At 34.2% G+C, this 26,295-nt stretch overlaps 1 protein-coding gene across 1 annotated transcript in view; it reads left to right on the forward strand.

Moving 5' to 3' along the window:
• MTHFD1L (methylenetetrahydrofolate dehydrogenase (NADP+ dependent) 1 like) overlaps positions 1 to 26,295 on the forward strand; it is a 203,085-nt gene that overhangs the window by 9,068 nt on the left and 167,722 nt on the right. The window contains exons 2-7 of the mRNA XM_051997936.1: positions 643 to 727; positions 3,995 to 4,045; positions 4,128 to 4,181; positions 6,585 to 6,709; positions 7,909 to 8,009; positions 9,285 to 9,421. Of these exons, the coding sequence (XP_051853896.1) occupies positions 643 to 727; positions 3,995 to 4,045; positions 4,128 to 4,181; positions 6,585 to 6,709; positions 7,909 to 8,009; positions 9,285 to 9,421 (553 nt within the window). The remainder of the gene's footprint in view (positions 1 to 642; positions 728 to 3,994; positions 4,046 to 4,127; positions 4,182 to 6,584; positions 6,710 to 7,908; positions 8,010 to 9,284; positions 9,422 to 26,295) is intronic.

The following is a 26,295-nucleotide window of genomic DNA, read 5'->3' on the forward strand; positions in this document are numbered from 1 at the left end:
AGAAAGTATTTTACTCTACTGAATCAAATGCTTTTTATAGTCAACTACTATAGTGCACTCTTGTATTCACTATACTTTCCAGTTACTGTGTGACTGGTAAATGTAGGCTTCTATAAAATATTATCCTCAATAAGTATTTATTAAGAACCTACTATGTGCTTCCTAGGCACTTTGCTATGCTGTGCAAAAAACCACTTGTCCCTTTTCTTATACCTTCATGAAGGAAGCCTTTAATATGTGAAGATTCTTTTTAAATTTTTTGTTGAGATGAAAAAAATATGTATCTGGATCAGAAGATATTAAAATTCTCAGTCTTGATAATGATCTTCCCTCTCAGACTTTGTTTTGTGCCTCTCCAATGCATTTATAGAATAAATCATATCAAGAATTCTTCACTGTTGAATTATCCATTTATTAGACTATAAGCTAATCACCAATTTTTTTTCTTTTTAGCTGTCTAGTATTGTGATCTAGACATAATTGGCACTAAATGTTTTTTGCTACTACTAGTTTTTCTTTTCATCCTCAAATTCATTCTTTCCACCTCATGTTATTTCATCTTCTTTTTATATTTTTTGACAAATTAATACATTGTTGAAATATATCTTTTGTTTAATTGAATTGTGTTTCTTCTCATTGCAGAGAAATAATTCAGAATTCAAAAGAAGTTCTAAGTTTACTGCAAAAAGGAAATCCTGCGTTTAAGCCAGTACTTGCAATTGTCCAGGTGAGGTTAAGAATATCATTTAGAATTATTGTTTGATAATATATTTCCATTTTAAATTTCTTACAAAAGCTTAGCTTTGAAATCTGAGACTAAGAAGGAACAAATAGCTTTTGTGTTTCTTATTTTTAAAGTAGTCTAAAAAGATCTGATCACTAATGAAATCTCTATAGCATTTCAGCACAAACTGTATATTCTTTGAATGACTTCTGGGGGTGAATGTTTTTAGAACAGGGGTCCTCAAACTTTTTAAATAGGGGGCAAGTTCACTGTCCCTCCCTGTTGGAGGGCCAGACTATAATAAAAACAAAAACTTTGTTTTGTGGGCCTTTAAATAAAGAGACTTCATTGTCCTGGTGTGAGGGGGATAAATGTCCTCAGCTGCCACATCTGGCCCGCAGGCCATAGTTTGAGGACCCCTGGTCTAGAACATAGTGAAAGAAATTTACCTGATTTTGAGCTGGAAAAAAATAAGCTTCAATAGATATTTAAGTGACAAAAATTGAGGACACTGATGGTACAAAGATATGATACTAACTAGTTTATTATGGTCAGAGCATAGACTATTACATATCAGTCAACCCTGAGCAGCAGTTTCAACAACATCATATAAGTATTCTTTTATATATAATAACAATATTATAAACATTAAAAGGATGAATTAGAATTTCAAAAAGAGTAAATAAGGGAAGATGATGGTTTACAGACCAAAGAACAGTTGGCTGAAAGGGAAAATTGGTATCAAATAAAGCAGGAAAATAGTAGGGAGCTATATCTAAAGCTATAAATTTGCAGACTGTCAAAATAGCAATTAACCAGTTAATATCCTGATGTCTTGGGTTAATTTTCCAGATCTTAGCTAGTTTCCTACCCTGCTCATCTTGAGTAAATGGGAAAAAATAAAATTATACCATAAATACTTACTATAATATTAAATATGTTAAAATTTTACACATTTCAGTGTTTTAGAGGGAAATTATTAGTCATTGAAATTTTTTAATGGAATCCTTCACTCTTCCCACCACATGGAATCACCTGGTCTACAAGGTGGTAATTGAGTTGGTGCATTCATTTCAGTAATGTCTGACTCTTCATAACCTCATTTGGGATTTTCTTGGCAGAAATGCTAGAGTGGTTTGCTATTTCCTTTTCCAGCTCATTTTACAGATGAGGAAATTGAGATAAATAGGATTAAGTGATTTTAGCAGGATCTCCAGGTAGTAAGTCTCTGAGACTAGAGTTGAATGTAAGAAATTGAATCTTCCTGATTCTAGGTACAGCACTTTAGAGGGTACCCTGAGCTGGTTCTATTTTTTATTTATTTATTAATATGTAATTTCATATGTCTATATTAAGCCCAACACACTACTCTGCATATAGGAAAGCTCAAGACAACTCCTTGAAGTTTCCATTAGAGTATAAGCTCCATCTGGGAACTCTGAACCCTGGCCATCACTTTGAAGAAGCCTCGGAAGCCCTGGTCCCTTCTTATTTGGATAACACTGTCTGTTGCAGTATGCTGATCTTCCTGAATGTGACTTGGGGCCAAATACTCTCCTCAAATCATTTCTGTCTCACAGTGACTTTTCAGTCCCTGTAAATGTTCGGGCTGCCTGCTAGTTAGCAGCAGATCTTGCCTCTGATCCTGTTTACTTCTTTATTGATTTGGCTGGGCCGCCTTCAGAAGCCTTTGTGATTCTGCCCGCTGCCTGCCCCTGTCACACTTTGTGCTGATGATAATGATCCTGAGTGTACCCCCACCAAGTCTTTGAAGAGAAAGAAATTTCTACATAAGTTCTTGATTTTTTTTATGCACTATGGACTCTCAGAATAATGTTTATAAATAAGTGAAGAAAATGATACATTTTTGTTAGAAGTAATGAAAATAGGTATGTAGGGTTTTCTCCCATTCTAATCACAAGATACTCTCTCTCCCTCCCTCCCCCGCCTGAAAACTAAAGAGTCTGTGGATCCTAAGTTAGTAATTTCTGACAAGATATGATATTCACCTATACTTTGAAACCTTTAAGTATGCTTAGAATTAATTTTTATTCAATTCAATAAACATTTAATTGTTTTTTCCACATCTTGAGGGGCAGAGGTGTTGGTATCCTGAGCTCTGGGATAACTCCATAAAATTTTTTGGCCCTGCCTTTATACAGAGTAGCCTGAACTTTTTTCTTTTTCTTTTATGAGGTGTTTACAGTATTTAAAAAATGAAATATAATGATATTAGGTTACTATACATGTATATTATGCATTTTTATATTTCTAAACTTTTTTGGTCATTTGCTGACTGTATTTTTTTCAAAATTCCTGGAAAAAAATCACCTCAAATCAATTTCCATATTTTCACTTCTTCCTAAATTCTTAAGGCTTACCTTTTTTATTTTTTAAAATCATCCCTAGGTTAAAACTGACCTCTTCCAAGCATCTATCAGGTGACTTGTATTTTCTTGACTCCTAAATCTGATAACTTTTTCTCATTGCTCATGCTCTGATTGTTTCAACTACTCTCTTCTATCAGTCTTATCAGCCTGTTGACTACAAAACTCCAAAAAATTTCCATTTAATTTCTTATGCCATTCCTTCAGATATATATATCAAGTAATGGGAAAAGTCATAATGAATGCTGAGGTGTTTTTGTTTTTGTTTTTTGCTGAATCAACTGGGGTTACGCTCATCTGTAAAGGGATGCTGATGACACTGCTGTGCCTGCACCAGAAATTTATTTATTTATTTATTTTTAATTATAGCTTTTTATTGACAAAACATATGCATGGTGCATCAGAAATTTAGCAATAAATGAAATGTAATTCAATGGTTTCTTTTGAGAGTCCGTATAAATTCATTGAAGAGTTGTTCTCTTTTGTATATTCTTTCTTTTCCCCTCTATTCTATCATCAAAGACATTCTTTTTTCCCAATATATTTTTACATGTTTCATTAAATATTTTTCAGTTACATGTAAAAAAGTTTCACATTCATTTTTTTTTAATAATTTCGAGCTCCAAATTCTCTCCCTCCCTTTCACTCATTCCCCCTTCTTGAAGAGCCAAGTAATTTGATATAAATTATACATGTGAAGTCATACAAAATGTATTTTCCCTAATAGCCATGTTGCAGAAGAAAACACAGACCAAAAAAATCCCACCAAAATTAAAAAAAAAAAAATGCTTCATAGAACTGGAGGTTTATTCTTACTAATTGCATATTATTTCTTTATGTGTGTTTTAATGTATTTTCCTCTCTTTTTTTTTTCCCCCTCAAGGTAGGTGATGATAATTGGATGCAGGAGATAAACCAGAACTTGGCTGAAGAGGTAAGAATTGTAGATTTTTGTTCCCTTATAATTTTGAATAATATATTTAGGTTTTTAAAATAACCTTATTCTTTCTTTTCAGGCTGGTCTGAACATTACTCACATTTGCCTGCCTCCTGACAGCAGTGAAGATGAGGTAATGTGCTTTTGTCTTTGTTTTATTAATATTGCCAGGCTGGAAGAGATCCAGCCCTTTCTTGTGGCTAAGAATATAAAAGGAATATCTCTTCCACTTGGTAGAAATAGTTTTTCAATTTCACCTGTGTAACCTTAGTCTTGTTCACTAGATCTCAGCATTTTCATCTTTAAAATGATGTTTGGATTGGATTATTTCTAAAGGCCTTTCTAAATGTAAAATTTTATTATGTGATTAGATTTTAGTTTGATTGTATCAAAGACCTTTGTGCTAAGTGGTATGCTCTGGTGAGATAGAGGTTAAATAAGAGGCAACTCCTTCCTTCTAGAAAGTTATCAACTAATTGGTCAATAGAAAATTCAAGTAATGAGTCTTTATTCACTTACTCTGGTTAATATCTCTTTAAGGTGACTTTTTTTTTTTTTTTTAAAGAATAAACTTCTGGACAGATAACAATCAGCAATGTTAGGAAAAATTTTAAGAGAGCAGATCAATAAATTGGGTATGCAACTAAAAAAACTAGATGAAGAACAAATTAAAATCTTTGATTAAACACCAAAATGGAAATCCTGAAAATCAAGTGAGAGATTACTAAAATTGAAAGTAAAAAACTATTGAATTAGTAACTAAAATGAGGTGCTGGTTTTATGAGGGGGGAGGGGAACCAATAAAATAAACAAACCATTGATTAATTTGATTTTTAAAAAGAAAGAAGAAAAACAGATTACCAGTATCAAAAATCAAAAGGGTGAATGTACCATTGATGATGAAATTAAGGCAGTGATTAGTTATTTTACTCAATTATATGTTGATTGGCATGTGATTATTAACATTATTATTATAATCATTATCTAAGTGAAATGGATGAATATTTATAAAAATATAAACTTCTCAGATTAGCAGAAGAGGCAATAGAATACTAAAAGTGTTATTATTCAATCCTGATTCTTTATGACCCCATTTGAATTTTTCTTGGCAAAGATACTGGAGGGGTTTGCCATTTCCTTCTCCAGCTCCTTTAACAAATGAGGAAACTGAGGCAAATAGCGTTAAATGACTTAGTAGCAAGTATCTGAGGCCAGATTTGAACTTAGAAACATAAATCTTCCTGACTCCAGGCCTGGCATTCTATCCACTGCACCATCTGCCTAGTATTTAAATAATCCTATGTTATTTTTCTTTAGGGCCAAGCCTCTTCTTGTTTTTAGTGATGCAGAAATTCACCTTCAGAAGAAGCTAGCAAGATTGGCATCCCTCACTCATTTTCTTTTTATATTTGGGGTTAGATGGGACATATAGAAAGGATCTATTTACTGAGGAGAAGAAAGCCAACAATTTTTAGCATGCATAGATTATTCTGTTGAGCAATCTTTTCTTCAGCTTTTCATCAAACTTGCCAAGGTATATGTTTTGAAAATTAAAGAAATATTAATTGTAGAGAAATATTGCCAACTTTTTACAAAATAGTAAATATGGAGGCAACATAGTATAATGAAAAAAATATTGTATTTTATTTGGAAGACAAACTCCAATTTTTCTACTCACTTAGCTGGACAGGTCACTTGAATGCCCCAGAACCTCAGTTTCCTGATCTGTAAAAATTAATGGTTTGGACTTGAACCAACTAAGGGTCCTTCCAGCTTGTAATATTCTATGATCCTAGTTGTCCTGTACCAGATAGGGTCCTCATGCAATGGGTACCCAACTTAAAATAAGCTCAATTAGAGCCAGCAGTTTGATCGTCAAGTCAAAAAGTAGTGAATGGCAAGTGTCCAGAATTAGGGATGTGATAGTCCTGCTCTACTCTGCCCTTATAAGACTCTTCTGCTTCCATTCTTGACTGTTTTGTAGAATATTTGCTGTATTTGGCTCATGGAATGAATCTATTAATAGAAGTTTGCCCTTTGCAATTATAATAAGGTTGCTTCTTGGTCTTCTTCCTGTGGAACTTAAATTCCATGGTTGGCAGAATGGAGAGAACACTTTGAGAATAGCCCTCTGTACTTCTTAAGTATTCGTCATGCACTGTTTTCTTTTTTATTTTTTTTTTAATGTTATAACTCTCTTTCAACTTTGTATTCTCATTTAAGGCATCTTAAGTTAGCTTTTTTTCTCCTACAGAGAATCCTCTACAGGGCTTTGCATAAAGTGGACCTCAAGAAGCCTTTGTAAAATCAAATAGAATCGTGGAAAGGAAATTTAATGTAATTCCCTGAGTAATAGAGGGTGTCATGTTTTTATTGAAATCCTGTGTCGTAGAAAATAAGAGGGGAATAACTCAACACTGCTTTTCTTTTTACTCAATGTTCAGCACAGAATAGGAATTCATTTTTAAATCAAAATTCTTCTTATGTGTGATTATTGGTGGTTTAATCAACAAGTATTTGATATTTTTCAATTTAGATAATAGATGAAATCTTGAAGCTCAATGAAGATGTTAGAATTCATGGCCTTGCCCTTCAACTCTCCATCAGTTCATTTAGCAACAAGATACTAAATGCTTTGAAACCAGATAAAGATGTGGATGGGTAAGTAGTCACTATCATTATTCATTGAATATAACATTTATTAAGTATATGGAGAAAGTAAATGGCTTTCAATGTTAGTTAATTTTTACTATATGATTTTTTTTTCACCTAGTTTTCTGTTGTGTGTATTCAAGTCAAAAAGAAAACTTGAGAAATTATGGAATCTGTATACATGATTTGATGCTTTGTAAGGAACAAGTTAAAATCTTTGAGGTTTCTTGTGAATCACTAAATTGTCATTTAGTACATTACCCACAATGGCCAAATTCTCTTTTGCTCCCTTGGTTGTCCCCCTATGATTTACTCACCCAAAGACCTAATTTCCCAGCAATTATATTGCAGCTTCTTCAACCCCATTTAGGACCAAAAAAAACAACCATAAAAGGTTTTCTTTTTAATCAAAATCACAAAAAAAAAAAAAAAAAAAAAAAAAAAAACCCAAAACAAAAAAATGTCTGCTTCATTAATTTGGATCTCAGAATATTATTGGGTTGATAAAACTTGAGTAAGCACATGCATTATAACAGTAGGAATTGCCATTTGTTAATTATTACATAGTTAAAAAAAAAAAAAAAAAACCTCTCCAGTTTACTATCTGATATTTGACACAAGACACAATAATAAAATTTTGCGGTGTCATGGGGACATGCCATCTTGAATTGAGTCTTGTATTAGGTTGATGGAAAATAGAAAATTTATGTTTCTTGTATTCTTTATGATTTATTATCCTTGACAGAAGAGAACTAAAAACTTGAAATTGAGTTTATCACCTTCAGTGATTGCTTTAAAATTTTTTCAAATAAGTTGTCCTTATTCTGCAGTTGAGGAAATGGAGGGAACAGAATTTTAGTGACTTGCTAAGGTCTCGCAGAATTAAGTCACAGAGATGCCATGCACATGTTAATGAATATGTGGGTTTTGTAAATCTGGGAACTAGACTTGAAGTGCAAATTTGATTTAAAAACTAAGTTATAACTCTCATTGCTATTTCCTTGTTGGCCTGTGGGGGTCAGAGTAAAGACTCTTCTAGCAGTGTTTTTTACAAAGTAAATTTCTTTCATTCTCTGCTCAATTTTAATTTTATTTTTAATTATTCAGTTTATCAAGCACTGGCTTATATTTCCTTTAAATGTCTCTGCTGAATTTAATTGAATATTTGCTACTATCTCATTTATGTATTTTCTTGTTTTATGCCTCAGGGTGACAGATATAAACCTGGGAAGGTTGGTACGTGGAGATGCCCATGAATGCTTTGTTTCTCCTACTGCCAGAGCTGTGATTGAACTTCTTGAGAAATCAGGTAATAGCAAAAGAAATAGTAATAATTGTCATTTAAATAATGCTGAAGAGAGAGAGGAAGAAAAATAGGGTTCAACTTGTGTGATCTTCCTGGGATCCTAACAGTCTTGTTAGAAGCTAGGTTAGTGCCCAGGTATTTTCTGAGTCTTAGTCTAACATCCTTTTCATTGCATAATAAATTAGTTTATTTAATTCAATGAAATAGGAGTCAGTGTGCAGCCTCATTCTAAGCAGTGCTACTATTCAGGGATTATTTTCAGGTTTATCTCATTGGGCTTGAATTTTTCTATGTTTAAGATAAAGATATTGGTATTTTTTGCTTCACAAGTGTTCAATTTAATGAATAAGTGATTATAGGATATTTAGCATAAAGGTGCTATTTAATTATAGCACACATAAAACCTTGATTAACTGGAACCCAAATTTCATTTTAAACCATTTACTTTTAAAAGGAAAAGAAAAAAGAAAAATGACAAGCAAGATTTTATCAAGGATTTATTAGAGTCAACTTCCAGGACTTGTCCTGGGGTCAATGTACAACAGAAAGCCCAGTTTCCTCCACCATCTACATTTGTATTACCAGAGACTCATCCTCAAGGTTCTACAAGAACTTTTATTATTTTTTTTAATAAAGAAGAGAATTATGTCCTATAAGCTATACTTTTTGTGGATTTTTTTTCATGAGCATAAAGGATATGGATAAGAAAATGTATTTTCAGAAAAAGAAGGATAGCATGGACAAACCAACTACTGTCCTGGTATCCACACACTGTAAAAGTAAGAGTCAGAGGAAAGCTTTTCTCATATTGGATTGATTCTCTTTGAAGGAACTATGGGAAGATGTGAAGAATAATTATACTGAGAAGAATAGGTATTGGTTACGCTCTGTACCAGTAGAAGGACATAATCACATTAGTAAGATAACAGATCTGTTGATACATAGGCTGTACTCTCTGTAGAGAGGGTACATTTTTAGAATGCATTATAGGGAGATTTTTCCAATAGCAAGAGTTGAAACAAAGATTTTTATCAGTCAACCCTAATAGTTTATTTTCTTAGAATAGCCTATTCCCTAGGGGTGGGAAGAACAGAACATCCCGCTCCCCAGAGGAGCATTCTAGGAGCGATTGTTCTCCTGCTGTTTCTCCATCATAGATTAGTTCCAAGTGGTTTCATGTTAAAAGTGGAGCTTTTGTTTCTTTATATTTAGAACTCCTAGAAAAGGCCAAAAGTCTTGATGATAATGATAGATTGGGACTTTTTTGTTTGTTTTTAGATTTCATCATAGAAGGAAAGAAGGTGCTGGTGATAGGGGCCCACGGACCTTTGGAAGCTGCCCTACAATGCCTGTTCCAGAGGAAGGGAGCCATGACAATGGTCAGCTCATGGAAAACTCCTCAACTTCAAAGCAAGGTAAGTAGCCCCCATGAGGTAGCCCTGGCAGGACAGAATTTTGAGTTATTTCCTCAAATTTGGAATTGGGCCTAAAAATTTTTGAGAAGGTAGGTTGTGAAGTTTGTTATTTTTGAGTGGCAGGTATCTTCCCAGGAAATGAAAATATTAAGAATAATTGATCTTTATATAGGAAAGAGCCACCCCCAAGGCCAGAAATCTTTAGAATTTACAGGTAGCTATTTTCGAGTAATTCAAAAAGGTTCTCTCTTAAGTCTTAAGCTGATAACTAAGTTACTTTGTTGGAACTGGGACTGGGGGGTCAGGAACTGTGGAACTCCCAGATACCTTGTCATTTCCTGGTGTCTGTCTGACCAGGATTGAGGAAGAAGGGAAGAAAGTGCCATGTTGTTATAATCAGGAAAAAAAAAAAAAAAGTAGGGGCATGACTCAGTCAGCATAAAAGGGATTACTAAGTACAGTCACCTGGGAAGAATTCTCTGAACAGACCCTCTATTGTCTACTGAGTGAAATCTATTTTCTTTTGCCTACCATTTAAGACCATTCTACCTAGATCCCTCAGTATAGGTAAACCTTGCCTTCCTTCTCCATTTCCCCAACATACAAAGTTTGTGCTCCTTGAATCCTTTAAAGCCCAATTAAAATATTACTTCCTCCATGAAGCCTTACTTCACTCCTCACTTTGATATTGACCTTCACCACTCATGTAGCCCTTGTCCTGAATCTTTAATGGATTTGCAACATATGACTCTATCCTAGTTCCTTGTATTTATGTCAAAAAGTGGATGGATGCTTTAGTGTATCTTTGCTTGAATATGGTCATCATCCCTAATTGGTTCTGATCTTTAGATCGTAATCATGGCTCTGTGCTAGCTGTTTTTTTCCAGCTCATTTTAATATACAAGAGCCTTCTGTTCCTGAAATGCTTCTAGGATACAAGATTATCTAAGTGCATTTTATTCCATTAAAAAGAGAATGATTATCCTGTCTTGGAGAGTCTAGACGCTTAATAGTCATTATGCATTTATTACTAAATGTCTGTACTGGGTGCCCAGCTATTGTTCTCATGATTGACCAGTCTAGGGTGTAGCCTGATCTGTAGTATGTTTCTCTGTCAAGGTTGGGCCATTATACATTAGAGGGAGAGAGACATAACGGCCTATTTTCTTTTCCCCTTATACTTCCCACCCTTTCCAGGCACTAGGCTTCTGCCACTCACTCCCAGTGTTTGGACAAAGTTCTGTCCCCTTCATATCCTGGCTATTCTTCTTTGTTCCACTCCCCTCTTTCCTTCTCCATAATCAATCTTTAAGCCTTCATGAAATTGGAAAATAGATGATTTTTTAAAAAAAAGTTAGTGACCCCTGTTCTCTGTTGTACTGCGTATATGTACTGACACTTCGAGTCTGACATATAAAAACTGGCTCCATAGATTAATTTTTTTTTCTAAGTAGTCTATTTGTTCTCCCTCACACTTCATTTTTCAAGTAGGAGTTTACCTGTCATGTAAAAAATTGAACATGTTAATTTGTACTTCAAGTAAATCTTTGGAATGATGAAATTATTTGACTTAATCATTATTTATGTTCTTGGGATTCTTACTAGAGTTTGGCACAATCCCTATCTAAAATACATGTGAGGGTGATATACGACCACTTCATAGTAAATACAATCTGGATCAATTAAAAGTTGAATTAAGATAGGAGTTCTTAAGCAATCTATGGAATGAAGTTTTGGGTGCTTCCATTCTCAGAAAAATACTTTTATGATGAAACTAAATTTATCGGATTACAAATTTCTGTTATGTTGAAATAGTTATAAAATACTTTAAAAACCAAACTAGATAAAATAATTGGGGTTCCTTTAGTGTATTAAATAACAAAAAGATGCATTTAAAATCTAGGCAAGTTAAAGAGTCTAGTAATTGGAGTAATTTTAAAAGTTTTGGATATATACTATTTCAAGATATCTGTAACAACTCATGTGAATTTGGAAATATCTGGGATTTCAATCAGTGACAGTCATGAGGACAATTAATACTACTGTGGTTTGCTGTCTTTCTTTCTAAATGAAGGAGAAATTAAATTTCTGTTAGAGGTAATGAAAATAATTTTTTTTCCTTGTTCCAACCAAGTTCAAGGATTTGTGAAATCTGTTGTTTGGTTGTTTTTTAGAAGTGTCTGATATGTAGAGACCTCATTTGGAGTTTTCTTGGCAAAAATATTGGAGTGATTTGCTATTTTCTTTAGTTCACTTTACAAATGAGAAAACTGGGGCAAACAGGGTAAAGTTACTTACCTAGGGTTAGATTTGAACTCAGGAAAGTGAGTCTTTCTGACTCCAGTCCAGGAATACTCTTTTCAACATGCATTTAGCTGATAAATCTAAAATCTATCAATAGATTTCTTGAATTGTAAAGGAAGGAAAAGGACCCACATGTGCAAAAATGTTTGTAGCAGCTCTTTTTGTGATAGCAAAGAATTGGAACACAAGTAGAAACCCATCAGTTGGGGAATGGCTGAGTAAGTTGTGGTATATGAAGGTAATGGAACCATTATGGTTCTATAAAAAATGATGAACAAGCTGATTTTTTTAAAAATGGATTTCTTGGGGATCTGTGGACCCAATCTAAGAACCCTTAAACTAGATGTCTTCTGGGATCCCTTACAGCTCCGAGAATTGATGAAAATGGCCAGTTGCTCATCTTACATTGTCATACATCTCTGATTTTTGAATTTGATTGAAGGGTCAAGCTACTTTTCCAGAGATTGCCACAAGGTGGCAGCCAATTCAAGAAAATTCAAATCGACTCATAGTATTTTAGAGTTAAGTATTTTGGGTTCAGAAGCTCAGTGAAAAGGAAAACAAAATATGCCTTGAGCTGAACAGCTGTGGTGAGAAGAGAAAATACCTCCATTGGCAAATGAATGCTTTCACAGCTGCCACAGATGCTTTTGCTATCTGATTTTTATTTTTGAAACAATGTGGCATTTTAAGAAATCCTTTTTATTTTGTACATCAATCCCTTCCCTGATCTTTTATTTTTAATTGAATTTTCAATGAAAAAAGGTCATTGTCACTTTCTTTAAAAACAAAAAAAAAAGTTTCTTAATTTTTCAATATAAGCATTTTTGAGGCTTTTCTATTGGAAGCATGTATATTTGAATATACATATACATGTTCTTATCAAGAGCCAATATAGAAACACTTGAAGCCTGAGCATCCATACTTTACATCTAGGGTATCATGAATCCTATACATGCTAGTCACCAACCTCTATCATTAACTTCCTATAGCAATCTCTCTCACATTTTACTGCCAAAAAAAGGCTTGACATTCCATATGTTTGCCTTCAAAACTTCGTTTTGGCTCTAGGATATGGAATGATCTTACAGTTTCCTCTCCTTGGCCTCCTTCTTTATTCAGATTAGTCTGCTAGAACTCAAAAACAGAGGCCTTTTGTAGCTGTGACTTAAGCAGTTTGCACAATGTGAAGTGCAAATCCTGATTATACCCCGTATGAGCTCAAGGCATCTTTTTTCTTCTTCTTCCTTTCTTGTCCTTGATTTTTGACATCCTTTCCCTAGTCCATGGTATTTCTACCAGAATGATAGTTTTCAGAATAATAATCACAATTATAGAGGTTTACAGAGTGCTTTCTTCATAATGACCCATTGAAATTGGTGGTATTTACTTAAGTACTTATTTTTAAGTATTATTGTTATTATTATTATTATTAATGCACTTAATCCTTGTTTTGTATATAAGGAAACAGACCTAGAGATCATTGACTAATTTGAGGACAGTCAGATGCAGGAATTGTACCTCTAGTACTATGTGTTCATCAGGTTGCTAACAAAGTCTCTTTTTAGATGTTCTTGAATTTACAATACTGGACACCAGTCTCCATTTAATAATTAGTTATTCTGGACTTTGGATTCATGACTTGTGATAGGAGGGTATAACAGGCAAAAATCATATTTACCCACAGACCCAGCTTCCTAAAGGCCAAGGCCACACTTATATTCTCTGTATCAGGATTTGGTGAAGTCTGTAGACCCCTTCTTCCAATACTTTTTTTAAATGCATAAAATAAAATATATAACATTAAAAGGAAATTAATTACATTTAAATACAATTAAGTGGATTCTGTTTAGAAATAAGTTCCCAGATGCCAGTTTAAGAACCCCTGCTCATACATGGTTCTAAAGGAAGAACACAAATTTTAATTAGTCCACTTAACTTAATTGTTTATAGGTGTGTTTTTTAAATGGCTTTTTGACAGGTGGAATTTGGGGAAAGCAACAATAAGCTTAAGATACTATAGGTACAGTGAGTTGGAAGAGATCCCAAATCACATTTAATAAGTGCTTATTTATAGCTGCCTCAATGCAAGACACAGCTGTGAGAAATTTGGTCAGGAATTTCAGGTGAGGCTTGAATTTGGGGGAGGGAAGGAACGAGGACAAATTTTTTTTTTAAAGGACCAATTCATAAAAGCACTTAGCACAGTGCCTCACCTGTAGTAAATTCTTTTTTTTTTTTTTTTAATTATAGCTTTTCATTTACAAGATATATGCATGGGTAATTTTTCAGCATTGACCCTTGCAAAACCTTTTGTTCCAACTTTTCCCCTCCTTCCCCACACTCCCTCCCTCAGATGGCAGGTAGACCAATACATGTTAAATATGTTAAAGTATATTGTATAAAATAAATCCCCATAAATCCTCAGCATTCTTATACACCACCAACAAAATCCAAGAGCAAGAGATACAAAGAGAAATTCCATTCAAAATAACTGTTGATAGCATAAAATATTTGGGAATCTACCTACCAAAGGAAAGTCAGGAATTATATGAGCAAAATTACAAAAAAGTTTTCACACAAATAAAGTCAGACTTAAATAATTGGAAAAATATTAAGTGCTCTTGGATAGGCCGAGCAAATATAATAAAGATGACAATACTCCCTAAACTAATCTATTTATTTAGTGCTATACCAATCAGACTTCCAAGAAAATATTTTAATGATTTAGAAAAAATAACAACAAAATTCATATGGAACAATAAAAAGTCGAGAATCTCAAGGGAATTAATGAAAAAGAAATCAAATGAAGGTGGTCTAGCTGTACCTGATCTAAAATTATATTATAAAGCAGCAGTCACCAAAACCATTTGGTATTGGCTTAGAAATAGATTAGTTGATCAGTGGAAAAGGTTAGGTTCACAAGACAGAATAGTCAACTATAGCAATCTAGTGTTTGACAAACCCAAAGATTCTAAATTTTGGGATAAGATTTCATTATTTGATAAAAACTGCTGGGCTAACTGGAAATTAGTATGGCAGAAATTAGGCAAGGACCCACACTTAACACCACATACCAAGATAAGATCAAAATGGGTCCATGACCTAGGCATAAAGAACGAGATTATAAATAAATTAGAGGAACATAGGATAGTTTATCTCTCAGACTTGTGGAGGAGAAAGAAATTTGTGACCAAAGATGAACTAGAGACCATTACCAATCACAAAATAGAAAATTTTGATTATATCAAATTAAAAAGCCTTTGTACAAACAGAACGAATGCAAACAAGATTAGTAGGGAAGTAACAAACTGGGAAAACATCTTTACAATTAAAGGTTCTGATAAAGGCCTCATTTCCAAAATATATAGAGAACTGACTCAAATTTATAAAAAATCAAGCCATTCTCCAATTGATAAATGGTCAAGGGATATGAACAGACAATTTTCAGATGAAGAAATTGAAACTATTACCACTCACATGAAAGAGTGTTCCAAATCACTATTGATCAGAGAAATGCAAATTAAGACAACTCTGAGATATCACTACACACCTGTCAGATTGGCTAAGATGACAGGAAAAAATAATGATGAATGTTGGAGGGGATGCGGGAAAACGGGGACACTGATGCATTGTTGGTGGAGTTGTGAACGAATCCAGCCATTCTAGAGAGCGATCTGGAATTATGCCCAAAAAGTTATCAAACTGTGCATACCCTTTGATCCAGCAGTGTTTCTATTGGGCTTATACCCCAAAGAGATACTAAAAAAAGGAAGGCGACCTGTATGTGCCAAAATGTTTGTGGCAGCCCTGTTTGTAGTGGCTAGAAACTGGAAAATGAATGGATGCCCATCAATTGGAGAATGGCTGGGTAAATTGTGGTATATGAATGTTATGGAATATTATTGCTCTGTAAGGAATGACCAGCAGGATGAATACAGAGAGGCTTGGAGAGACCTACATGGACTGATGCTAAGTGAGATGAGCAGAACCAGGAGATCATTATACACTTCGACAACGATATTGTATGAGGATGTATTCTGATGGAAGTGGATTTCTCTGACAAAGAGACTTAACTGAGTTTCATTGGAGAAATGATGGACAGAAACAGCTACACCCAAAGAAGGAATACTGGGAAATAAATGTGAACTATTTGCATTTTTGATTTTCTTCCCGAGTTATTTTTACCTTCTGAATCCAATTCTCCCTGTGCAGCAGGAGAACTGTTCGGTTCTGCAAATATGTATTGTATCTAGGATATACTGCAACATATTTAACATATATAGGACTGCTTGCCATCTTGGGGGGGGGGGGAGGGAGGGAGGGGAAAAAACGAAACATAAGTGATTGCAAGGGATAATGTCGTGTAAAAATTATCCTGGCATGGATTCTGTCAATACAAAGTTATTATTAAATAAAATAAAATTTAAAAAAATAAAAAATAAATAAAAATTACTTTGATTGGTTATAAAAAGGACTTTTTGAAATTCCAAAAAAAAAAAAAAATAAAGTATATTGTATACATATCCATACAGTTATTTTGCTGCACAAGAAGAATCGGACTTTGAAATAAGGTAAAATTAACCTGAGAAGGAAATCAAAAATGCAAGCAAATAAAAACAGAGGGATTGGAAATGCTATGTAGTGGTTCACACTCATTTCCCAGAGTTCTTTGGATGGGTGTAGCTGGTTTTATTCATTATTGAATAAATGGAACTGATTTGGTTCATCTCATTGTTGAAGAGAGCCACGTCCATCAGAATTGATTGTCATATAGTACTGTTGTTGAAATATATAATGATCTCCTGGTCCTGCTCATTTCACTCATCATCAGTTCATGTAAGTCTCTCCAGGCCTTTCTGAAATCTTCCTGCTGATTGTTTCTTACAGAACAATAATATTCCATAGCATTCATATACCACAACTTATTCAACCATTCTCCAATTGATGGGCATCCACTCAGTTTCCAGTTTCTAGCCACCTGTAGTAAGTTCTTAATAAATGTTTCTTTCCCCTCTACTTCCCAAAATATACCCACTCAAGTAAGTTTGAGAAATTGGGCTGGCTGCCAAAAAAGGATGACATGTCCTTCTGATTATTGTTCAGCAAACTTCTTTATTGAGTGGGCCAATAATAAATAGCTAAAGTCTTTTACAACTATTTAAAGACTTGCAAAGTACTTTCTGTAAATGACCTCATCTGATTCTTATCATAGTCCTGGGAGATAGTTACTATCTCCACTTAACAGATGAGGAAACTGAGGCTAGGAGAATTTAAGAGACTTGTCCAGAGTCACACAGCTGGCAAATCTCTGAAAAGCTAAATTTAACACATCTTCTTGGTTCCAAGTTCAGCACTTTAAAAGTGCTATAATTTATATTTTATTAATTTACTACTATTCTACTATACTATAGTAGAATCTACTATAAAAGGGGTGTCAGACTTGATAACTCTAATTGGAAAAATATTAAACAAAATAAATAAAAATACAATGTGACAGCTAGTGTAAATTATGTGGTTTTCTAAGTCAATATGTGACCCACCAAGATCCCTGTATAGAGTTTAGTGCCCCTGGGTTTCTGTTACCACTATGATGTAGCACTTAGCACTATGTAAGAATGTAAGCCAATTTTTCTCTACTGATAAACTAGAAGTTATTCAAAATTATAAATAAATGAGCAGAGTAAGTAGAGTTTAGGTAGTTTTGAATCTTGCAATACAGGACACCAGTCTCCATTTAATAATTAGTTCCTCTGGAATTTGGATTCATGATTTGTGAATGCAAAGGTACAATAGGCAAAACTGAGAGTCCAGGGAATAGAGTTTCTCAGTTCATCAACTTGTGTTTGCTTTTGTAGGGTTCTTTTTTTTACCTATAATATTAGGGAGGGAGCTGGACAGCTCCTGTGTGGTCCTGTGTTTAGAAAATGTTATCCAAATGGAAAGCTTCATCTTAAACACATCACAATGTTCTCGGTTGTGAGCCCTGTGTTTTGGGACCTTATAATTTAAAGTATTTAAAGTATTTTACTATTTAAAAAAATAGAGCCTAATGATCTATATGATCCCCCTGTAGTAGTAGCAGAAATTGTGATTTGTGTATTTAGAGTTCTATGGATAAGTGAACAACGGCATTATGGAATAGCATTTGCTGTTATCCAGGAGAATTCAGAGCTGAGTTTAAGGCTTGGTGCCAGAGAACGACCTATGATCTTCTTAATGCATTTTGCATTCATCATGTAATTCCCGAACTGGGGGGATGGGAATGAGTTCAACATATTTCCCAGGGTGGGGGAGGGGAATGCTTTGGTTTGTAGCCAATTCAGCCATATGCTGAAAAGTGCTGATTGGTTGTTCTGAAACTGAAGCCCTGGCCCTGGAGGTTGAAGGAATCTCACAGACCCTTTCCTGGTCTTTAGAACTCTTATAATCCATATATTTTGTGTGTGTGTGTGTGTGTGTGTGTGTGTGTGTGTGTGTGTAATACTTATATGCATTACTGGGTGTGCCCCCAAATTAAAACACATTTGGGGATAGTAGGGCTAGTCTGTGCTTTAGAAGTTATTCTCCCACTCCCACCAAAATCCGATAGATATAATACACATTTATTGCTTGTAAAGCCGCCTACTGCCAAATCTACCACGCTGTCCATAAAGTGCTGGGCAAAGGAATTGTAGGAGACACACCCATGCTCTCCTGTGATAGGTTTAAGGCTGTGATCTAAGGCACAGCTGGAAGGTCACATTTTAAAGGCTTTCCAGCTGTGACAAATCAGGTAAATCCCAACTGTGTGTAGAAGAAATAAGCCAGAAAACAGAGAGCTGTTTGTTTTACTCTGCTCCAGTGGATTTTGTTTCTAGTTTTCCCAAACCACAAGCCCTCAAAAATGGCTGACCATTTTCACATGTGAGGTATATCAGCATGAAGTAAAAATAAATTAGGTCCTTCATATAAATTCAACAAAAGAATGAACCTTGAGACCAAATTCTAAGTGTGATGTGGTTAGAAAAAGGTTCCAAAGGTGATTTAGGGAGTTCTGTGAGTGATTGTAACCATCATCACTATGGCATTCCTTTCCCATTAACTGTAGGTATTCCAGTGAACCATGGTAACTTTATTTATCAAAAGAGTGCTTTTAAAGTTAACACTAGACTTGTCCAGAAGAAGCATTTCCATTCGTTAAATTTCCGTTAAAAAAAATTGGAGACACTAATAGATAATAAATTATATAGATTATCATATTATATATAAAATAACAAATATATAGATAAAATTATATAGATTATTATATGTAAAATAATAATAAATCCATAGATAATTATATAGATTAAAATATATATTATCTATAGATGATAGATAAAAGAGAACAGAAGTCAAATGTGGAAACACCATGCTTTCATCTCATTTCCTATTTATTAGTCTTACATCTTACATAATGCTACATATTAGATACTAAAAATGATAATCAGATGCGTGTATCATTGAAATGGTGATTTCATGACTTCTAGTTATATCACCTAATATAATCTGTGTTACTTACCTTATAATACAGTGTTAGATGAATTGCCTTTTCTATATGCAGCAGAAAGGAAAGTGTTAACTTTAGAGGGAAAAGACTACAGCCATAGTGGTTTGCCCTGTGATTGAGTCTAAAGTCTAGTCTTCCTTCTGTGCTAGTTTAACTGTCATGTTCTAGGTGCTAGAATAAGTTGGATGAAAACGACCCCTTGCCACCATCATCTGGATTCCATAATTTGGAAAATAAATTCCATTCAGTAAGCATTTATGAAGTACCTCTGCTGTATAAGTAGAGTATGGTGCTAGAAATTGGTACTGGGAGTCCAAATTATTTATATTTTCTTAGATTTAAACTTTGTATTTCAAATTACAAAACTAATGTCTTGACTATTCTGTTAATAGTTAAGTAAGAATTAACTGTCAAGCAGTAAGCATTTATTAAATACCTGTTGTGTGCCAATCATTGTAATAGATATGTGAGATAAAAATAAATAGAATAAAACAATCCCTACTTGATTTTCTAATGTAAAAATTAAACAATGATTATGTTGGGATTTTTTTTTTTTAAGGAGGGTTGTTGTATTCATGTATTGATAACTTGATTTTTTTTCTAGATCAGGGGTTTGCAAACTAAGACTTTTCTCCACGCTGGGAGCTAAGAATGGTGTTTTGGGTTTTTTTTTTTGTTTTTACATTTTTAAATAAACTTTTTATTGTATTTGAAATGTAAAAACCATTTTTGCCTCTTGGGAGCATACTTAGAAAAACCAGCAGAGAACTTTTCCCGGCTATGGTATGCTACCCTTCCTAATCCCCAGCCCCTACCCCGATTTTCTTCTTTCCTTAGTATCTTTTTGACTTTTCTATCACTCATTATTATTTTAATAAGATTACTCGTTAAAGAAATTAAAGGCATTTGTGAGTCTGCAGAATAGAAGAAAATTTTGGCTTTGCCACTTAACTCTGGGAACAGGGTAAGTCATTATAATAGTCATCATCATTATCATTACTTATGCTGCCATAAAAATTGTCCAAAGATTTGTTGATAGGTACTGCTGTCCATTGTACTTACAACACAGAGAGGATTTTTAATAATCAGTTTATTGTTTGCTATGAGCATAGATCCATGGTGCATAAAAATCAGTGGATCTCAACTGATATTTTCAGCAACTCTTTATAGGTTTTAGTGACACCAGTGGGATGGATATCTTGGAATTTTTATAGAGGGCAGAAAAAGATTTTTGTATCAAAGAACCAAGATGAAGATCTAAGGCAGGTAAAATAATAAACTGATCAGCAAGCATTAGAGGATTTAAGACTAGAATTAGCAGACTGACCATGAATACTAGAATGATAGAGAAATGTTCATTGTAAATAAATAAAGGTGATGAAATTAAGCCAAAAATTTTTCTATAACTTAACCAGTTAATTAACTGAGCTAAATTTTGATGCTTCAGCTAGATTCTTCAAACTTTGTCTAGCAGTGTGACTTGTTGTGTCTCAAGGAAATGGTGATAATACCGAAATTCTTTTGCCACTTAATAATAACTCATTTATGTAATACCTTATGATTTAGGAAGCACTTTTCCCCACATCAATAACTTGGTGACATATACAAGATAATACAAGTATTATTGTATCTACTTTCCAAATGAGAAAAAATGAGATTGCCAAAAGCTGAATGGCAAGCTAGTGTGGCTAAACCAGGGGTCAGAACCAGGTCTTTTGGTTCCCAGTCCAGCATTCTTCCTACTTATGGCACTCGTAAGGCATTTAAGAAAACAAATATAAAGTACTTCATAAGCCAAAAGATATTCTATAAATGTCAGCTCAAATTTTTATTATCTGAACTTTCCTCAAAACCATGAAAGTTAGTTAAAGTTAGTAAAGTTATCATTTTATATTTCCTGATTCTGTTGGATATGTCACGAAAAGGCCATTTGCCTCCACCCTCCATGTCATTTTTCCTTCACTTGGATTGTAGCCTTCTACTGTACTGAAAATGAGGAAGGGCAATAATAGTTAAATCTCTTGAAAGGGATTTTAGAGTTGAAAGGCATCTTAGAGATCATCTGGTCCAATGCCCTCATTTAATAGATGAGAAACTTGAAGTCTAGGGATGTGAACTTTCTAGTTTGAGGTCACACAGCTGGTGAAGTGAGAGAGCCAGGATTTTCATTCAGATCTCTTAAGCTCCCAACTCCCATGTTCTTCCCTTCACCTTCAGTTAACAGAGAATTTGACCATTCACATGTCCAGAGTCAGCAAGAATGGCACTTTTTCAAACTTACAGCTGTGTGGAGAACATGTTGTTTAAGTCAGGGGTTTGAGAAACCTAATCCTCCTCTACTTAAATTATATTCTTAGTTCTGAATCATTTAAAATCAGCCCCAGTAAACATTTAAGGAAAATGTTGCACAAGTTGGATAGCTAGTAAAAAACTTCAGTCTCTATGAAAGAATGAATGAAAATTAAAACATTGATTTAGCTTTTAATCAAGCTGATTGTCATTGTTTAGGGAATATTCAGGGAAAATGGCCAGAGATAGAAAATAGACTGTTTTGTGCAAATAGGAAGTAGCCGATGTCACTAGATTGTGGAGTGTGTGAGAGGATGGCTGATGGCAAGGTGTAAAATGACTTGGAAAGATGGGAGAAGGGCTTTGAATGCTATAAAGGATTTCCTAGTGGACCCTGGAGCTGATTGGGAGCCACTGAAGCTTACTGAGCTTTGGGAAGATCACTGACCTTCCGAGTATAGGATGGGTCAGAAGTCTTAAAGCAGAGAAACCAACCAGCAGACTATTTGTAAGAGTCTAGACATGATGTCCTTCACCAGCATGAAGGAATCAAGATCAAAGAGCAGAAGGAATTATGTACTAGAGATATTATAAAGGGAAAATCAACAGCCTTATCAAAAGCTTTGGCAACAGCTTGGGTATGTTGAGAGACAACAATAAATAGGATGACATCTAGCCTGTAAGTCTGGGTAATTGGGAGGATGGCGGTCCTCTGACACTTAAAGGGAAGTTGAGCATGGATGAGGAAAAGGGAAGATAATGAATTCTATCTTGGACATGTTGTTTAAATGTCTACAATTCAGACCACCAAGCATTTGGAGGTGTGAGTTATTAGGTCCAGGATATCTGGGCTAGATAAATAAATCTGAGAATCACCTGCTAAGAGATTATTGAATTCATGACTGTTGAAAAGATCAGCATGGTAAATAGCATAGAGGGAAAAGGAAAGAGGATCCAGGAGAAAGCCTGATGAACATCTACCTAGCAAGCACTTTCTGGATGGAGATGTAGCAAATGAGACTGGGAAGTGGTCCAACAGGTAGAATCAGGGAAAAGCAGCATTGTGGAAACTTAGAGAGAACAGAGTGTGAAGAAGGAGGTGATTGACACAGTCAGAGGCTATGGGGAAGTCAAACCTCAGTTTCCCTCATTTGGTTCTCAGCAGGTGATTCCCTGATATTTATTAATCCTGTTGTTAACCCTTCTCATTGAATGAACCTACAAGATCCTTTCCAGCTCTAAATCTCTGATATAGTCTTTCTAAGACTGTATCTTTTTTTGTTTTGCCCCAAACACATCTCAGGGTATTTTGTTGTCACTCATTCATCAAATAATTCATTATTGCTCTCTTAACCCTCTCCATCCACAGGGAACAGGACCAATAATCATGATGTGTCTCGTGTCATTATCATATGTGATGGACTGAATCTTTTTTTATTCTGATACTTATACCTCATGGGTTGCTATGGACTCCTTTCTTATCACTTTATTTACCAAAGAAATGCTTTTAAAATCTCAAACAACATGACATGAAAAAACTTATTAATATAATGGGAAGTTCAGAATTAAAAAAAACCCAAATGTCAGGGTACAAGGCCCAAAGCCCCACAGCTGTATTTTAATTCACATTAACTTGAACGTGCTGTATATATTAAAATATGTGGTTAATAGCATAAATATAAATCATTGGCCCTCTTGTGTCTCCATGTAACATGTGTTGACTTACTCTGGGAACCATAACTTCAGATTTTTCTGATTTGGGGGGGAAGGAGTGGTCCCACCCATTTTGTAATGTTTTCCCTCATGGAAGAAAATTATTTTAAACAAACAACATTGTAATGTTTCCTGCACAATATTTCTGGCTCCGTTTTTTTTTTTTTTAATTTTCTGTCATAATTACAGTGTATTCTATCTATTCTCACTTGTGGGACTTTAATTTTCACTCAGAAACACTGCACACTCATTTTGGGCTCAGATCTATAATTTTGATTCTCTTATTTTGAATAAGCTGAATGATGAACTAAGAGGTAATCTTGGGAGTAGAATTTAGTTAAAGAAAGGTCATTTACAATCCTGGGGAGGGGAGGTGAAGTTTGGTAGACTTATGTCATAATCACAATTATCCCTGAATCCATTTGGCTTGCGGTAGATCTAATTTGTGACATAACATTAAGATGTGCTTTTGATTTAAAAAGTTAATAATCTCTTCTTCTGATCACAAATGAGAAAAAGATTAACAGATACACCCAGTTTCTCAAAGGCAGAAAAAATTCTCCTGCAGTGAGATCACCAGGTCATTGACTGAGTGTTAGTGAAGTAGGGGAATACCGTTTGCTGAAAAGTTAAGTTATCTTGCCAAAATCTAAGTATTTGTGTAATATCTTAGTGAAAATGGTTTGATATTGTTATTTCTTCTTTAATGAATTTTTACATTGATTAATTTCCAAGAAGTAATGAATTTGTTAGAGGTGATCTATCGAAAATAAACACAAGATCTCTACTCTCTAAAAGGTTATAATTTAAAATGGAATTAATATTAACATAAATAATAGTCTCCTAATCTTTAAAAAAAATTTATTACTTAATTTTGCTCATACTTAATTTGCTTGTGTCGCTTTCAGTTTTAAATACATTTCTCCTACTCCCCTGCAAAGAGAGTTATAACAAAGAATAAAAAAGGAAAAAAAAAGCTAAGCAGGGCTAACAAACATATTACCTGAATCTGAAAGCCTATACAACATTCTGCACCTAATAGATTTCTTCCTGTACACTAAAGGAAGGACAACACATTTTTTCATCTATTCTTAAGAGTCAAGTGTGGTCATTTTAATTTCATTCATTAATTAAAGCAAATAAAAATAAAATTTTAATAAAATATTAGGTTCATTTTTATTTGTCTTTTTTCTGTTTATTTTACTATAATCCTCATATTTTGTATCAGTTCATATAAGTCTTACCATTTTTCTTTGTATTTATGTTAGGGTACAGTCATTTTATATGCGATATCTCTGTCAAAGGGCATGAGCATTTTATCTATCTTCTTAATATAATTTCAAATTGCTGTCAAGAATAACTGGATCAAGATACAGCACCTTCAACATTGTATTAGTGTTTGAGTATACAATCTCTCCAACATTAACTTCCCATTTCATATCATCTTTGCCAAGTATCTGGGTGTGAAGTGAAAACTCAGTTACTCAGTTGTGGTTTGCATTTCTCTTATTATTCCTGATTTAGAATAGTCTTTCACATGGTTGGTAATAATTGATGTTCTTTTGAGAACTCTTTGTTCATATCATTTGTACCACTTATTCATAGGAAAATGACAGCCACATTTTTGTTGGTTCTATTAAAGATATTCAAAGCAATTTTTAAATTTCTTTTTTATTTTAATAGCTCCTCAATTTCAGGTAATTGAAATGATCTATTTTGTCTTTTGTTTGGTTAAGAACTCCCTTACTAGCCTCACCTAAAACAGGATATATATGTTATCTGTCTTTCCTGAGTTTCTAGTATAACTTTTAGTACTTTGTTTTTATTGTGCTATATAAGATGTTGGTCTAAACTGAATTTTAGGCAGTCTCCATTTTATTATATAGATTGTGTTCCAAAAGTTCACTTGTAAGTCAATTGCTTTTTTCCAAACACATTTTTCCAGAAAAATAAACTTAATAAATGGTGATTGGTTTCCCAGACTAGCCCACAGAAGATTTCCTAATCCCATGATACAGCTCAACTATAATGTTGTAGTGATAGCACTACAGAATTCTGTAATGCTGTTCTCACAGGATAACATTTTATGTACCAATTTAGAAATCTAGGCAGGAGGGGCCCAGAGCCTATGGTTGCTGCCTCATTTGCCCTTTTTTGAGGGCAAATGAGCTTTGAATTAAGAATTCCAAGAAGGAATCTTTCCATGAAAAAGGAAGGCATTCTACAGATGAGGGAGAACCTGAGTAGACACATGGAAGTAGATGGGAGATGGAATGCTATGTGTGAGGAACTGTTCTCTTGGATTATAGACTGTTGAAGAGGTGATAGTTGGCTTGACAGGTAGATTGGGACCAACTCGGAAACAAAACAAAGTAAATTGGGGAATGATACCAAGGATGACTTGAACACAAAAAGAAGCATAAAAGATGCCAGTAATGATGTATATATCCAAAATAAGAATGACACAGGATGGGTGGGGATAGAAGGGTTACAGTTTTGTACTGGTAGAGGGAATACCTATACTGATATAATCATGATGGATCCAAGAAAGTAGTGATATGAGTGTAAACTTTCTGCAATTTTGGTAAAGAGAAAGACAAAGGGAAGCCTTATAAAGAAGAATGACATGAAATTCTTTTAACAATTTGCAATTAAAAAGCTGAAAATTCCCTCTTTTTACAGTACAACAAGTCTTGAAATCAAGAAGGTGTGGTTTTAAGTCCCACTTCTGACATATACCAGCTGTATGAACAAGTTACTTAACCATTCCTGTGTCCCAGGCAATTCCTTAAGATTATTAGTTACTAAAGAGTTATCTCTCCGTATTGCTGGGGAAGGTTTCCACAGTGGGAGTTCAATTTTAAGTCTTTAATGATCTTTTGGGATAAGTGTCATTTTGGTTTTTCCTGCCCTAAGGGGGAAAAAATATTATATGTGTGTATGAAATTAATCTATATTTTTCATGTTTGGTTTTTTAAAACAGATTTTATTGATGCCTTTTGCCATTTCTATCATAGTTGCTTCTAGATATATTTTCATC

This window comes from Antechinus flavipes, chromosome 4 (assembly GCF_016432865.1).
Source record: "Antechinus flavipes isolate AdamAnt ecotype Samford, QLD, Australia chromosome 4, AdamAnt_v2, whole genome shotgun sequence".
NCBI lineage: Eukaryota > Metazoa > Chordata > Mammalia > Dasyuromorphia > Dasyuridae > Antechinus > Antechinus flavipes.